The sequence below is a fragment of the Carcharhinus amblyrhynchos genome, chromosome X (genome assembly GCF_965287045.1).
Source record: "Carcharhinus amblyrhynchos chromosome X, sCarAmb.v2.hapA, whole genome shotgun sequence".
Taxonomy (NCBI): Eukaryota; Metazoa; Chordata; class Chondrichthyes; order Carcharhiniformes; family Carcharhinidae; genus Carcharhinus; species Carcharhinus amblyrhynchos.
In genome coordinates, this window is record NC_137359.1 from 2,636,062 (window position 1) to 2,654,195 (window position 18,134).

At 43.0% G+C, this 18,134-nt stretch overlaps 1 protein-coding gene across 1 annotated transcript; it reads right to left on the reverse strand.

The window, feature by feature from the left end:
* Window positions 1-289: 289 nt before the first annotated feature.
* Window positions 290-9,502, reverse strand: LOC145361898 (putative G-protein coupled receptor 139). Its single transcript, XM_080217886.1, has 2 exons — window positions 9,436-9,502; window positions 290-1,197 (listed from the first exon to the last, which is right to left on the reverse strand). The coding sequence occupies exons 1-2, from the start codon at window positions 9,500-9,502 to the stop codon at window positions 290-292; spliced, it is 975 nt and encodes a 324-aa protein (XP_080074012.1).
* Between the last annotated feature and the right edge of the window lie 8,632 nt (window positions 9,503-18,134).

An 18,134-nucleotide genomic window follows, 5' to 3' on the forward strand; every position in this document is an offset into this window, starting at 1 on the left:
AGGGTGGTGAGTGAATGGAATCGGCTGCCGTCGGTGGTGGTGGAGGCGAACTCGCTGGGGTATTTTAAAAGACTTCTGGATGAGTATATGGAGTTTTATGGGATTGGGGGTTATAGATAGGTGTTGATGTGATCGGCACAACTCATGGGCCGAAGGGCCTGTTTGTGCTGTAGTGTTCTATGTTCTATGTTCTATGTACACTGTTCTTCTCCGTTTGTAGACAGGGCCGTTTGAGTTTTTTTTTGTTTATTCTTCAAATGAAATACAGGGATCCACCTCCGTGTTATTCTCAGTTGTTTTGTTTCGTCATTAACTGAAAAATTGTAACTGGATATTTAACTGCATTCCTGAGCTGCTCTCTGAACTTGGACTGAGTCAGTCCATATATAAATGTGTTTGTGCAGCAACTTAAATTGAGCAACATGAATCCAACTTGTTGAAATATCAATTCAGAATTGGTGTAACCCATTGTGTTTTTTCCAGCAATGATATAATAGAAGAACTCTGTAACATTCACCAACCACAGAAGTATGAAGCTGCCAGATATAGAGAAGAGTAAAATCACGGACTTCTTCCTACTCTCCATCTCTGGGTCACTGTAATTCCTTGTGTTGCCCTGGGACCTCAGGCCTTTACGTGCTCGACTGGTCACTAAAATGTGTCTGACTGTCAGAGAGTTGAGCAGCAGAACTAACGCAAATGGAACCAATGGCGTGAGAATCGTATCAAACCAGTCTAATCCCACCCAAATGGGATTAGTGAAATAACCTGGCTTGATATCACAGTACCACGATACATTGTCGATGATTGCTCCGGGCTCGTATGCAAAATAAAAGGGGATGTTCTGCAAAAAGAGCAGGATGCATGTTATCTGAAGAACCACGGCTGCAGTTTTTCTGGTGCAAAAATTCCTTTTCAGATCCTGGCAACAAATGGCTACAAACCGATCAAAAGAGAAAGTGACGGTGAACCAGACTGAACAGTCTGTGGCCGCGCTAATCAAGACAATGCGGACACTACACATCGGGGTGATGTCCAGGAAGGATGATGGGAAATAGTAATACTTGATACGAGTCAGTATGACCTGACATATTATGACCAATAGATCCGCCATTGCCATCGATACAAGGTAGAGAGTGGTGCATTTGGAGAGGCCACACTTTCCCTGGGAGAGGATCACAATTCCTACTAGATTCACTAGAGGAAAAAGGAAAGAGACTGTAAGTCATGTGTCAAATGTCTGCCCACTGGAGCCCATTGTGCTCACAGGAACTCCAACTTTTTGGTGAGGAACATTGCACTTCCCATTTCAATATCAGAACCCACCAGTAACACCACTTTCCTTGAGACTGGCTGTTAGATAATTCAGGCACCGCTTGATAAAATCCCTTCTCATAGTAAGTAAACAGAAGCAGTATTATAGCGCCTTCGCCCTGTCTGACGCTCTTTCAAATAATATTCACTCTTCCATTTTAATCCATCCCACAGTATTGAACATTGTTCACGCTGGTATCAACACATTTCTTCCCCAAAGACCCCAACCCCAAGAATGGACCCATTGCAGCGTTGGGCATTCCCGATGATCGATCCCATTTCACACCAGCTCCGACCACTGAAATGAAGAATGTCGTGATTGAATTCTCCTCAGGAGTAGGCCTGCCCAATATCTCAGATCCTTCCCAGAAAATAAAATAATATAAAAGCTCTGACCAATATTCTCCCAGACTGGAAGGGTTGGTTCCAGTCTCTCTCTACAGATTCTGCCAGACCTGCTAAGATTTTTCAACATTTTCTGTTTTTTTCAGAAGTAAATATGGCATTTTGGCAGGACCAATGGGATGCAGGAGTACAATATCAAGGGTAGGAGTCTTAGCTGGGTTGAGGAGCAGAAGGATCTTGGGGTCCGGGTCCACAGGACTCTTAAATTGACCTCGCAGGTGGAGGATGTGGTCAAGAAGGCGTATGATGTACTGGCCTTCATTAATCAAGGGATTGAGTTTAGGAGTCGGGAGGTAATGCTGCAACTTTATAAGACCCTTGTCAGACCCCACTTGGAGTACTGTGCACAGTTCTGGTCGCCTCACTACAGGGAGGATGTGGAAGCTATTGAGACGGTGCAGAGGAGATTTACAAGGATGTTGCCTGGATTGGGAGGCATGCCTTATGAAGATAGGTTGAGGGAGCTGGGACTCTTCTCCCTGGAGAGACAAAGGTTAAGAGGCGACCTGATAGAGGTTTATAAAATGTTGAGAGGAATAGATAGAGTGGATTCTTGGTGGCTATTTCCCAGGGCTGAAATGGTCGCTACGAGAGGACACAGGTTTAAGGTGCGGGGAGGCAAGTACAGAGGAGATGTTAGGGGTAAGTTTTTCACTCAGAGGGTGGTGAGTGAATGGAATCGGCTGCCATCGGTGGTGGTGGAGGCAAACTCGCTGGGGTCTTTTAAGAGACTTCTGGATGAGTATATGGGATTTAATGGGATTGGAAGTTACAGATAGGTCTATGGCTTGGTAGGTATGGATATGATCGGCGCAACTTGTAGGCCGAAGGGCCTCTTTGTGCTGTAGCGTTCTACGTTCTATGTTAAATATGTCTTCCTGATGCCATCTGTCTTACAGAATTTAACCGAACCCAAATCACATTTCGTAAGATTCAAACACTGCTCAGCATCAGGCACACTTTTCCAGAAACAACTCAGGAATAACTCAGGGTTTGCGCCATTCCCTCGGAATCATGCCAATCAGGATTATATCCCCTAAGGCGCCCACTGTCAGCAGAACCTTGATCCTCCCTCTGTTTGCCCCTCACATCAATAATTCCTTCCTGAGATCAGGTCGTAGAGGCATGAGCAACCCTACGCTTGCAGACCCCTCTCCAGGGTTGGGGGACCTTCACGATGACACCTACACCTCTGTACCTCATTGAATCAGAGCCATTCCTGTTCCAAAGCAGCATTCCCTCAGCATCAGACCCTGTCTGCATGTGCCAGCAGATAACCATTATGATTATGTTTGAAACTATGGAAACTTATCAAGATTGTAAAACTAGATCTTAAAGTGTTTCTCCCAGAAGGAACATGACATTAATTGTGTATTCCAGTGGAGGTTAGCCTCGGATTTCTTCTCTGAAAAAGGATCACAAGGCATTTCAAATTCAAGAATGCGTGGAATGTAGGATATCACATTCATTTTTATTTTGCAATAACCTACTCCATCAGAGAGAACAGGAGGCAAGGAAATGATTATTGAATGATAGTTCTTATCGTTTGACATTGCCTATAAGGATCAATTATTTCCCAAAATTACCTGAAAAAAAACATTTTGAGTTTGTAAAAAGATGCAAAATTCCATTTAATCATACAATTTAGGAGATTTTAACAGCCGGCAGTGATGATCTAACACATATGTGGGGTATTGAGATCCCTGGGAGATGGATTTAGAGAAATATAAAGGAAAGCAGCAGCATTTGACCAGAGATAAGGTAATCTTTAAGTTCAACAAGAGCAGAACACCTTATTCCTTGAAAGAATCTGACACACACACACACACACACACACACACACACACACACACACACACACACACACACACACACACACACACACACACCTGCACATGTATGTTTTTTTTATTTTGTGAATTACGTTTCTCCCTCCCTCCACAGCATAATCACCCCACCCCCCCGCCGCAGCGTCGCAAACCCTACAAAGGGTTACACAAATCTCAGAATAAATGCAGGATCAGACACCCCTCCAGCTTGAACCCGTCTGACGAAGAGGCTCTAAGGAGTACACGATCCCACTGGCATCAGTCTAAACTCAGAGTGTGACCACCTTCTGCAGGTTGTATCAAGCCCACCTTCCTTGCAGTGAAAAGGCCTCTCCTCGTGCAGTGAAAAAGGCAGGAACAGATCCTCCACTCCAGGATAATCCCCCCACAAGCTCAGAGCCTTGAGGATCAGACTCGCTCACATTCAGAACCACTTTCTTGGAAGCAAGCAGAGCTTGATTTGAGACAGCGGTCCATAGGATCTCCAGCCCACCCCTTCCCCCTGAAGGATCAGAGTCCTAACTCGCGCCCAAGACATCAGGTGCCGCAGGAACATATATGGTCCCGTGGAACAAACCCACCCAATCTCAAAATCCCTCAGGATCATGACAACTCCGAGATGATGCACCCCCTCCACGGAACATAGAACCAGAGAAAAGTTACAGCACGGGGTGGGGGGGGGGGGGGGCGGCATTCAGTCCACTTTGTCCATGCCAGCTCCATGACACCCAGGTGCCCTTTCTAATCCCTACACCCCTCCCATAGCCCTGCAGCTCACAACAGTAAAGTCGCAGATCCATTGTAAAGACTGAATCTGCCACCACTACCAGCCCAGGCAGCGAATCCCAGGCACCGTCTACCCTCTGCGTCAAAATGCTCGTCCTTACGTCCCCTCGACACATCTGCCACTTATTTGGAATTTATGTCCCCTGGTTATAGAATTCTCCACCAAGGGAAACAATTTTATTCTACCCATTCTATTCCTCCCCCTCATTCATTTGGACGCCTCAATCAAGTAACTCATCGGCTTTCTTTTCCTCCCAAGGAAAATAATCCCAAACCTTTAGTGACCTCCCACTTCATCTACCCGACTTCGTCGACCCCACTTCACATGTTCCCATTCATTGTGTACTCTGACAACTGTTTCACCTCGCTATTCCATCACCTCCTCCTTCCCTGTGCAAAAATCCATCTGCCAATTTACCCCCCAGTCCGTCACCACAACAATATCAGTTCGGAGATTATAGTTAGCCGCTATGCTCGTTGAATCTTTGTATCGTCTGCAAGTCTGCGAACCGTGAACCCACTTTCACATCCAAATCATTAATTAAACTGCAAGGGTCTCAACACTGAGACTGTGGAACACCACTTGAAACAACTTTCCAATCTGAGGGACATCATTCGAACTTTACTCTGTGTTTCAAAACCATTTTTATCCAATTCTCCAGATTATAAGAACATAAGAACATAAGAAATAGGAGCAGGAGTAGGCCATCTAGCCCTTCGAGCCTGCCCCGCCATTCAATAAGATCATGGCTGATCTGTTGTGGCTCAGTTCCACTTTCCCGCCCTCTCCCCATAACCCTTAATCCCCTCTCTTATCAAAAACCCATCAACCCACGTCTTAAAAATATTTAGCGAGGCAGCCTCCACCACTTCAACGGGCAGAGAATTCCAGAGATTCACCACCCTTTGAGTGAAGAAGTTCCTCCTCAACTCCGTTCTAAACCGCCTCCCCTTTATCTTGAGGCTGTGCCCCCTAGTCCTACTGTCTTTTTTGAGCGGGAAGAGTCTCTCCACCTCTATCCTATCCATCCCATTCATCATCTTATACTTCTCAATGAGATCTCCCCTCATTCTTCTAAACTCTAACGAGTACAAGCCTAGTTTATTCAGCCTCTCCTCACAGCTCAATCCCCTCAACTCCGGTATCAGCCGAGTAAACCTCCTCTGCACTCCCTCCAGGGCCAAAATATCCTTGCGCATGTGCGGCGCCCAAAACTGCACAACACGTATCCCACTGGCTTTTCCTTTTTTTTGACCAACCTGCCTGTGGGACATTACTCAATGCCTTGCTAAAATCAATGTATAAAACCATTATCACGCTACCTTCATTAACCCTTCTTGTCACTTCCACACAGAATTCAATGAAACTTGTGAGGCAAAGCCTTCATTTAACAAATCCATACTGACTAGTCCTGACTAGTCCATGCATTTAGACATGATGGTTTAACTTTTTTCTCTGGATTGAATCTACTCGTTTGCCCATCTCTCGTGTAAGGCCAACAGGCCTATAATTGTTCAGCATTTCCTTCCATCTCTTTTAACACAATGGGACAATATTTCCATTTCTCCAGTCCCCTGGTCCCTTCCCTGTAACTGATGAGATTTGAAAAATCATCCTCAGAGCATCTGCTATCTCGTCCGTGACCTCCTTTACGATGCACAAAAACATTCATTCATTCCCTGGAAAGTTCAAATATTTCAGGGATTCCAATGCTTTGAGTACTTTCTCTCTCTTTCCGATTATCGTGTCCAAACTCTCAGTATTCCTCTTGCTCTATTAAATCTGCATCGTCCCTTTCCTTTGTTCAGACAAAATATTCATTTCCCACAGCTCCTGCTTCGAAACAAAAGTTCACGTCTCCATCTCTGATAGCTCGCAAAGTATTTCCTTCATTAACATTTTTTGTAACTCTGAAATATATTGGTAAAGCACCATTGTATGTTATTGAACTTTACCAAGGAATCGTTTTTATGTTCTCTGTTTGATTTTCTTATTTCCATTTTTCACTTCATCCCTGCACTTGCGACATTGTGTAGTGTATGTGTAGTGCTTTATTAATTTTGCCTATCCTACACTTCCTTTTTTTCTGTTTTATCTTCACCTGCATTCCTCCAGAAAACGAGACGGGTACAGATTTCAAAGCAACACTCTTATGTTTGGAGAGAAAATTCTGCAGGAAGTAACCCTGACTTATCAAACATTCGCACCGCAGACAAGTGTTGAAATCTTGCCCACTAACCTGGATGAGTGTCATTCCAGGAACACTCAAGACACTTCACACTATTGACGAAAAACATCAACACTGAACTGCCATCCATGTATTACCGCTCCATTTTGGAGCGTAGAAGAATGAGGGGAGATTTGATAGAGGTGTATAAGATTTTGATGGGTATAGATAGAGTGAATGCAAGCAGGCTTTTTCCACTGAGGTTAGGGGAGAAAAAAAAACAGAGGGCATGGGGATGGGTTAAGGGTGAAAAATAAATCAAGTTGAGAATTTATACTCATCATGCATTTAATTAGTAAATGTCCTTGAAACGTGGTTTTGAATATTCGAACAATATGGCCGGATGATTTAAACATCACTGGGTTGTATATTTCTATTCAGACCAGGTTACGTCAATAGTAACTGCGAGATATTTCTATTGATACATTGATGAAACAACAACTTCCAAAAACAGCCAAACTTTCCGTCTTTCCCATATATTACACTGGCAAAACACAGAGGCTGCACCCTGGAATGGAGAGATTAGACGCCAGTAAGCATGACTTGAAATGTAAAAAAATAACAAACTATTCAATTCTAGTCTGGGACCCAACACTCAAGATAATTCCAAATTGACAGAGGACTCATTAATAAATGGTCGCTGTCAAGGGAGAGTCGAATTTGGTTTCGGGCACCCACTCGCCAACACCACACACATACAGTTGAAATAATTCACAGACATAAGGCTTCCAGGAACCTACCATCACTGCAGATTTTCTGTATACATGCGTCTAATACAGACAGTGACGTGATCAGTCGCAGAATAAGAGCAGGAAACAACACACACACTCTTTCAATGGATCTGGTCACTTTCCACGAACACCAATGATGGCACGGTTCGTGCGGAACCTTTTCCCGATGTTCATGCATTTTCAGTGCGGAGTGACCGCTCCTTCCGTGCTATTGGAAAACAACCCGGACTAAGCTGTTCCGTTTAAAAAGCTTTGAATTTATCCCCTGTGGAATCGCCTGGCAGATAATAACGTTGTAAGATAATTCAATGTTTTTTCTTTACTCTTTGATTTGAACAAATAGATGGTGACATCAGTTAATTTAATTTTGCATGGGGATATGTCAATTTTTAAATGAAAAATCCTGGTCAAATTGATGAATTAACAAGATTTGAAAATGTGTTCCCCAAGCGCTTGTACTGTTCACACAAACATAATCAATATGATATCCAGTTCTCATTTCATTCCAGAAATGGCCTTCATTTGATCCTGATCATGCAGGAATGAAAATCCAAAATGTCAGAGTGGCTGCCTCAGGCGTGTTCTTGAGCATTGTATGTTGTAGCTGCCACTTATTTAAATGTACCCATTCATAATAGTGATTGAAGAGGAACATCTTGGAATATTAATTGCAGAATTCAAGTGATGGAGTATCTGGAAAGTGATGTAATATGAAACCATCCTTCTTGATGATCGAATGTCTCAGTGCCCTTGTCCTCTCTCTCCATTCCAGTGAAGGAACTCACACTGATACAATGTTTGACACGAACAGCATCCTCGACACTAATACAAGCCCTCACACTAATACAATCCCCCGCACTCCCACAATGCCTTCCCCAAAACAATCCCTCACACTAATACAGCCCCTCCCACTGAGACAATGCCTCAAAATTTTACAAACCCCCTCACGAATGCCGTCCCTCACACGAATAAAACACCATCACGGTAATGCAGTTTATCCCTCGTTTTAACACAGACTAGTTTACTTCAATCGTAATTTTGAGATCTTTCTCTTGATACAGTGACAACACAACGACTTCCAAAGAGAGTCAAACTTGTTCTGATTTCCATAAATTAGACTGGCATGGCAGAAAGGTTACAACATAGAACATAGAACATTACAGCGCAGTCCAGGCCCTTCGGCCCTCGATGTTGTGCCGACCAGTGGAACCAATCTAATGACCCTCTAACCTAAACTATTCCAATGTTATCCATATGCCTATCCACCGACCATTCGAATGCCCTTAAAGTTGGCGAGTCCACAACTGCTGCAGGCAGGGCATTCCACACCCTTACGACCCTCTGAGTAAAGAACCTACCTCTGACATCCGTCCTATAATTACCACCCCTCAATTTAAAGCTGTGTCCCCTCGTGTTAGCCATCACCATCCGAGGGGAAAGGATCTCACTGTCCACCCTATCCAATCCTTTGATCATCTTGTATGACTCAATATGGAATGGAGAGACTGTTCGCCAATCAAGCCTGATTTCAGTGTAACGACAGACTATTCCATTCTAGCTGGGACCAAACACTCAATGTAATGTTAAGAGGACCCAATAATAAATGGTCGCTGGCAACATACAGTCTAATTTGACTTGGGATCGCCAACACCAAGCACACAGACACACACACACACACACACACCCATACACACACACACACACACACACACACACACAGGCCCACACACCCACACACACACACACACACACAGACACACACACACACACACACACACCTATACACACACCTATACACACACACACACACACACACACACACACCTATACACACACACACACACAATACAATTCCACTCTCAAAGAAAGACAACTTTGAAAGTCTTCCCCGAGTGAACACCGACACCCCGATTTGTGTGACACCTGCAGCATGTTCCTGTTGAATCAGTAAGATGTTAATTGGTGGAATTTGTGAATAAAATCAGCATTTATTTTTTGAACAAACAAGATTATTGAATCAATTGACAGATAATCGTTCAAAGAACATATTATCACTGAGAGTTTGTCTTTAAAAATGTGATTAATCGCGGAATAATGACAGGAAACAACACAGATATTATTTCAATGGATCTGGTCACATACCTGGAACACCAATGATGGCAAGGATTGTGTAGAATATTTTTCCCATGCCAATTGATGGTTTGTGCATTTTAATTGCGAGCTGATCTCTCCTTTTGTGCAGTTGGGGAACTGTCCGTGTTAAGTTCTGAGTGAGACATTCAATGTGCCTTTAATTTATACCCTGTGGAATCGCCTTAGAGATAACGAGGTTGCAAGATCAATTGTGTTGTTTTTTTCTTTGGTTTGAACAAATAGGTTGAGACATGAATTAATTTAATTTTGCACATGGGTACATCAAATGCAAAGTGAAAAAAATTCTGGTCAAGTTGATGAACTAATAAAATTGGAATTCACTCATCCCCAGCATTTCTACTCAAATATAATCAGCATGATACCAATTCCACATTTAATTCCTTCACTTGACTCTGATCATTCAGGAATGAAACTCAAAATGTCCGAGTGTCTGCCTCAGGCCTGTTCTTTTGCCCCCTGAGCTCTCGTTGGCCTTTTCAAGTGTGTACATTGAAAGTGTGTGTAAAAAGTCTCACAACACCAGGTTAAAGTGCGACAGGTTTATTTGGAATCACGAGCTTTCGGGGCACTGCTCCTTTATCAGGTGAGTGGCTTCTTCATTTACCCGATGAAGGGTCAGCGCTCCGAAAGCTCGTGATTCCAAATAAACCTGTTGAAGCTTAACCTGGTGTTGGGAGACTTCTTATTTTGCCCAAGCAGGTCCAACGCAGGCATCTCCACACCATGGCATTTGGTATAGTGATTAAGTGGAAGGTTCTGAACATTAATTACAAAATTCATGTGATAGGGTTTATGGAATGTTCTGAAATATATAACTATCTGTCAGGGTGTGCAAATGGCTCAGGACCCTTGTCCACTCTCTCCACTTCAGTGAAGGAACTCACAGTATTACAATGCCTAACACTAATAAAATCCCTTATACTAATATAGTCCCTCACACTAATACACTCCCTCACACGAATACACTCTGAATTGGTAGTTCAGTGTGCTCAGCGTGTGGGGTTACTTCCTCCTGCATTGCCATCAGTTCAATAACTTTGACTGCCTGTGCTGCACAGTCCAGAGCTTGGGTGCAATTGGTCAACCCTGCTGATTGATGTGGAGACCAAACAGCTGAAGGTGGCTTATCCTTAACATGTATGGAAAAAAAAACGGCAGCAACAACTTCACCAATTACAAACAAAAACAAAGCAACAATAGGAATAATAAAAACAATGTACAACGTTAAACAAATATGTCTCAGTTGCTCCAAACAAAAAAAAACCCTTCCATGAACAAAAACCTTTGAACAAGTTCAACACCGCAAAGTCTGATGCTCATGTGATAATGGAACCAAGTCATTTTGGTGAATTCTGCAGTTGTCTTAATAAACTCAGAACAGTTTGAAGTCAGAACAGCTTCTCAGAACACCAGGTCAAGCCACCAACAACAAGATTTTCCACGCCAGGAAGGCAAGACCTTACATTCAGATAACAAGTAGAATTTCCAAATAAAACAGGGAAAGAGACAGAGAGACAGGGAGAGAGAGATGAGAATCCATGACGTTCCTCCAAACAATGCAGGGCAATAAAACAACACAAAGTAAAAATAAACAACCTAATTTTAACCACGTAAGAAGCAATAACAGGACTCTGCAATAATGAAATCTGTTCAGGCTGCAAGGTGAGAGAACATGACGTGGAATAGATTGTTGCACAAGATTAAGTTACGTAGAGTTGAGGGTAAAGTGTTAGCTTGCATTGAGGATTGGCTATCTAACAGGAAGTAGAGAGTTGGAACAAATGGGTGCTTTTCCGGTTGGCAGTTGGTGACTGGTGGTGTGCCGCAGGGATCAGTGCTGGGGCCTCAACTGTTGACCATATATATAGACGATCTGGAGGAGGGGACTGAATGGAGGGTAACAAAGTCTATGGATGACACAAAGATGAGTGGGAAAGTTAATTGCATGGAGGATGCGGAAAGTCTGCAGAGAGATTTGGAGAGGCTAAGTGAGTGGGCGAGGATCTGGCAGATGGACTATAACATTGGCAAGTGTGATGTTATCCACTTTGGAAGGAATAATAGTAAAATGGACTATTATTGAAATGGTGAAAAATTACAACATGCTACTGTGCAGAGGGATCTGAGAGTCCTTGTGCATGAATGGCAAAAACATCATTTTGCAGGTGTAGCAGGTGATCAAGAAGGCAACTGGAGTGTTGACCTTTATCACGAGGGGGGGATGGATTATGAGAACATAAGAACACAAGGAAAAAGAGCAGGAGTAGGCCATCTATCCCCTCGAGACTGCCCCACCATTCTACAAGATTATGTCAGATCTGATCGGGGTTCAGTTCCACTTACCCGCCTGCTCCCCAAAGCCATTAATTCCCTTATTGGTCAGAAATCTATCTACCTGTGACTTAAACACATTTAATGAGGTAGCCTCCACTGCTTCAATGGGCAGAGAATTCCAAAGATTCACTACCCTCTGGGAGAAGAAGTTCCTCCTCAACTCCATTCTAAATTGACTGCCCTTATTTTGAGGCTGCGCCCCCTAGTTCATGTTTCCTTTCTAAGTGTAAATTACCTCTCTGCCTCTACCCTGTCTAGCCCAAAAGCAGGGAGGTCTTGCTGCAATTGTACAAGGTACTGGTGAGGCCGCAACTGGAGAACTGTGTGTAATTCTGGTCCCCTTATTTGCGGAATGATATTTTGGCTTTGGAGGGAGTGCAGAGAAGGTTCACCAGGTTGATTCCGGAGATGAGGGGCTTAGCTTAAGGAGAGATTGAGTAGATTGGGTCTGTACTCATGGGAGTTTAGAAGGCTCAGGGGACATTTTATAGAGACAAATAAGATAATGAAAGGGCTAGACAAGGATGCCCATAACCTCTGACCTAAATCCTTAAGGAGACTGTACGGCACACACCCACACACCCCCACACACACCCACACACACACACACATGACCAGGCAATATGGATGACCTGATGCATGGAAATGCGCTCCAAGTACAAACTTCTGTTTCTGTGTTTTCAGTCTGTCGGGATTGATACACAGCCTGGAATTACCTCAAAGAAAAGCCCAAATTTGGGTACTTGCCCCGATCAGTAGGTGGATCCGAAGGTTTATTTTTTGCACAATTTTATTCTGCTCTAGTTGCAGTGAATATAAGCAGCAGACTTTCTTCGAGTGGATTTTTTTCTGCAAATGTCTTTCAGTAAAAACTGGAAAGAGTGCATGGACAATTTAGGAGTCAGCACTCATTGTCCTGTGTTACAGGGAACGGTTGGCGAGGCCAGGACTTTATTCCTTGGAACGTAGGAAAATGAGGTGACCTTATTGCGATGAATAAAATCATGACGGGCATAGATAGGATGGAAACAGGGAAGGGGAATTGAAAATAACAGGGCATAGGTAAAAGGTGAAAGTGGAAAGAATTAAAGGAGGCCTAACAGGCAACTTCTGCACACAGAGGGTGATGTTTATGTGGAATCAGATGCCCGAACAACTGGTTGAGGCAGGTAGAACAGTAACAATTTTTATTTAAATTGGATATGTAATCTGATGGAAAAGATTAGAGGGATGTGGGCCAGACGTGGGCAACTGGGACCAACTGGGAGGACACCATGGTCAGCATGGAAATGTTGGGTTGAAGGGCCTGATTCCACACTGTATTGCTCTCTGACTGCAGATATGCAATGCACAGAAATTTAAAGGAAGATGTATGATGTTTTACTACATTGTCGTGACATTCTGTTAATTCCATCAAACAAACGTTTATATATAACAAAGTGGATTTGCAGTGTTTGTAATAAGTTTCAGCTGAAGACATTTGGGATTTTGTTCTTTATTTTAAGCAGAGTTGTTTCTCCCAAGTTTATGAGTCTCTTTTATGCAATGTTGATGATGAGAAGTCTCTTAACAACACAGCACAGGAAACAGGCCCTTCGACCCTCCAAAAAGAAGGACTTGGAGTGAAGAATTGGAGTGAAATGAGTTCTACATTTGGAGTGAGAATTATACAACACAGCTATTTCAAATGCTTGAGTAAAATGTACCCCTCATGATGACGTCTGCAAGCATCCTGTGAACTGATGTGAGCGGTCTATCTGATAGGTATTGCAGAATCCAGTGCAGGCTGAAAATTTGGGATCATCTTCCTCCGCTGATGGGACATCACGCCTTTGTCTTGGCTTCTTAAAATAAAAGAAGTTATTTAAATGTTGCAACATTGATGCAGAGATCATGAGCGAGGAGTCAGCAACATGCAAAATCTACAATGGACGTGACGAACACTCGCCGCCCTTCCCCTGACCATATTTAAATAATTTACAGAGATCTCAATCAAACAACGAAACCTTTGTTAATTTATACATATTAAGATATTCCTCATTAATCATTTGGAATTACATTTGACAGGAGACATTAACAAAGGCAGTAATCACTTAACAGAAATAGACACAAAAACAGCATACCTTTATAATAGCAGGGAAACCGTTTGATCTCTGTGCTTTGACATTAAAACTGCTGTTTCAAAGCTGGACCTTGGACATTCCCAATCAACCCATCACAAGTGGTCAAGGCTAGAGTGAACCTGCGTCGTGTTGGGGCCTGCTGAATGTTGAAGACTGATGCTCCAAATGTGAGCTTTCTCTCGATTTTTCAACTCAGTGAAATTGGCAACAACTTATATTGTTTTTCGTTGTGCATGGTTTTCCACCGCTAATTGGGAAGTTATGGGCCAAACTTTCATCCAAGGGCCACCCAATACAAGATTTGTCATAAACATTTCAAATGTCCCAAATTTTAAGTCACTGTTACCAATTAAAAGCATCTAATTCTCACATATGAATTTGAGTCCGAATTGAAAGTCTCACATGTTCAGCAAAATATCTTGGAATCATGCCGCTGGCCCATAACCATGGTACAAAATTAATGACTTTTGAAAATGAAGCTTTATGAAATACAATTTCTCTTCTTTATCTGTTTGTCTTAAATCACAATATCAGACAGAAAACTTGAAAATTTGAAACACACCACCCAAAACTCTCCAATGCAACACCAATAGTAAACACCACTTATTTGTTGATTCAATCTCTCAGACACATTATCTCCTGCTAAATCTTTGTTCTTTGTTTGGTGTTGCTATGACCAGGGAATAACATTCCCAAAGAGATTCTAAACACCTGCAGACTGTGTTTAAAATGCTCACATTTAACTGATTCCCATCAACTCATAATTGTAATCTCACACAGTTGATATATCTCTGTATTGGATGTTTTGAGTTATTGTTGTTCCAGAATGCCATCTGGATACGTGGAACAATTCAGTGATTGCAAAAGCAAATTGGGTCTAACTTTATCACACAGTCAGACTTGAATGTTCCCCTGCTTCAGGACTCAGTGATATTGTCAGTATGTTTCCTGATGCATAAGCATTGCATGGATATCATTTGAGGTTAGAAAGTAGCATTAAATTTTTCAGACAAATCAGTCCATGCAAGCCGCTGCCAGTGTTATCAAAATTGCAGCCTCCAATTATCTGTCGTTTTCAACAATCAGTGAAAGCTTAGAAAATGTACATATGGGAGTTGGAAATTTAAACACTTAGTTCCATGCAGTCTGCTGCGATGAAGTTCTTCCAACAAATCACAGGAGACTCTGCTACAGGTTACAATAGTTTATGGTTAATTCAAGCAGAGATGGAACTGCCCCAGAGCAGTTGAGGAGCGGCCCCTCTGACACATCCCAGGTCTCACTGATTGGTTCATACTGATGTCGCTCTGAGAAGTAAATGTTCCAATACAAAGGGCAGGCTTTGATCAAATGTTCGAGTCTTCCCATTGGTTGGCGGTCAGAATTTGAAGCCCCTTTTGGTGACACATCTAGGGGTGTGGGAGCTGGAGGGGGTGAGGATGGTGTGGGGGAATCTAGTGTCTGAATTCTGATTGGCTGTGTCCAACGACAGCAAGTGTGATACGCTCACTTATTGGCTGATGTGTCGATATGAATTTGTGATTGGCAGGCTCATTTTGTTTACAAAATTGCCAGGAGTCTCCTCATGTGTGGCGTGATCACTGGATCACTCTCCTTGGACGGCTTCCCTTTAGATCTTAGAATGGAATCATCTGTTTAGTTGGGAAAATATCAATCAATCTGAGAGCTTTCTGATTGGGCCTGGTATTGATTGTGTCATCAGATAAAGTTTGGAGATTGGCTCATCCTGTTGTCAGGGCAGAGTCCAGGATAGACAAATGCTTCATTCTGCCAGCGGGACGGTCCAGTTGATTAGTGAAGACTGCACTGAAGCAAAGCTTGATTGTTAATGATTGGCTGAGGTGGCAGCTTTTCATGAATTTGGATTACTTGCATTCCTGCTTGTTCAGAATGATAACAAGCTGATACATCCTGGTTGGCTACAGAATCTGTCAGCTAGTCTGTGTTTGGCAGACATGGCTGTCAGGCTGAGAGCAATCTGATTACCTGTGGCAACATTGAGTCACTGGGTAGATCTTCCTGAAAGCCTAAAGTAGCGGACAGTGGGCGGACAAATCATTCCAATTGATGGAGGTGGGTCAACAGTAATCAGCCGTGTCTCTCTGATTGGCTGAGAAGAGAAGTGTGATGCTGTCAGTTGATTTGTTTCTTTACTAATTCAATAATTGATGTGAGTGGATATTTTACTGTGATGCTGATCTGCTCTCTGAACTTGGGCTGAGTCACCACATAAATCAATGTGTTTGTGCCGCAATTCAAGTTCCGCAACATAATTGCAACTTGTTCAAATATATATTCAGAATCTGCATCAAGGCTTGGATCCGTTCCTGCAATTTGAGAATAAAAAAAATGCATTACATCCCCCAACCACAGGAGAATAAAGCAGCCGGATATACTGAAGAGTAGTATTATAGACTTCTTCCTGCTCTCCAGCTCTGGGTCACGGCTGCTTTCTCCCTGAATCTGAGCCCTCAGTCCCTTCCGGACTCGACTGGTCACCAAAATGTGTCTCACTGTGAGAGCATTGATGAGAGGAATTAAAACAAATGGCATCAAAGGAGTTAAAACTGTTTTAAACCAAACAAAACCCAACCATCTGTCGTCTGTATAAGAACTCGTTTTTACAACACAGAACCATGGCACATTTTCAATGATCTGTCCAGGTTCGAATACAAAATACGAGGGTATGGTTTTCAGACAGAATAAGATGCTAATTGTTGCGAGAACCACAGTCGCAGTTTTCCCAGTGCAATATTTTGCTTTCATCTTCTGGCAACAAATGGCCACAAATCGATCAAATGAGAAAGCAGTGGTGAACCAGACAGAACAATCAATGGCTGTAAAAATCATTGCATTCAGAATGGTGCACACAGGGGTGATGTCCAGGAAAGTCGTTCCAAAATAATAATAAATCATCCTCCAAAGTACGACATTAGAGGTTACGAGCAACAGATCCGCCATCGCCATAGCCGTCAGGTAGCGAGTGGTGCAGGTGGAGAGGCCACACTTTCCCTGGATTAAGATCACAATCGCCAGCAAATTAACTGCAATAGAAAGATAGCAATGTAAACTGGGCATTGACTGCTCACTCATTCGACCTATGGAGAGGAAGGACAAGATTCTGTCATGGAAGTTACTCAGTGAGGACTGTTTCCAAATTAGAAATAGAGGGCTTGGTGTGTTGTGTGGAGGTTGAGGACTTGGGGGATCAGGCTGGGATGAGGTACAGGAGGCATTGCAGTGTCCCAAGTTAGTGGGTGCCCTTGGCCTCGTGATTTCAGAGTTGATGTGAGTTTAAGAATCAGGGGTGGAGAACTCCATTTTTTTTTATGGAAAATGCAAGATAATAATGGGAGTGGGGCATTTTGGTATTTTTGATGTTTAGGTGGATTGTGGGTGCTCTGCACGAGGGATATTGTTCGGGACTGAGGTTGTGGGGTGCTGGTGGTTACCCCCTCACTAACTGCTCAACATCATCGAGGACATAACATCCCGTTTTATTGGCTTCCACACAATAGCACATTCACAACATTCACCACCAATGGGCATGAGCACCTGTGCGTTCCAACTAAAAGACGCACAGAAATATCTCACAAAACTTCGTCGGACAGATCCTTTCATTTCACAAGCTCTATCATCCTGGAGAACAAGGGCAAGGAATACAAGGGAACCCAAGCAGAGAGAAGTCCCCCTCAAAAGAACACAGCATCCTGACTTGGGGTTATATCAGCGTTCCTTCACTGTCACTGCGTCAAAATCATGGAACTCCATCTCTCATAGCACTGTGGGTGTAACTGCACACCCCGGACTGCACCAGTTCCAGAAAGCAGGCCTTCATCACCATCTTAGGGTGAATTGCAGCTGGGCAAGAAATTCTGGTCTTGTCAACGATGGAGACATCTCCAGATTATATAAAACAATATTACAATCAAGGTCATATTTGTACACATTTCTGTTGTTTTTATTGATGGGTAACTCTCCGAATTTGAAAATTAGAGTAAATTGTTAGGTGCAAAACACTTTAATTTTCCAAGGTCCTGCTGGCAAGTTAGAAAACCCAGAATCATGAAGAATCTCAGAACAAGTGGAGTTTGGGGACAAGCAGCAGAATGGTCAGCAACCTGGCAACAATATCACTAAACAGTGAAATGTATTTACAAGTAGTTGTTCCGATTGGTGGTGGGTAGGAAGTGGTAATTCAGGGGGTCA

What these genes read in the sequence shown, in the direction of transcription:
- LOC145361898 (XM_080217886.1), bottom strand. Translation starts at nt 9,502, where the DNA reads ATGCACAAACCATCAATTGGCATGGGAAAAATATTCTACACAATCCTT. An exon ending in TGCCATCATTGGTGTTCCAG is followed by an intron (nt 1,198 to 9,435) that starts GTATGTGACCAG and finishes TTTTTCCTCTAG; the next exon opens with TGAATCTAGTAGGAATTGTG.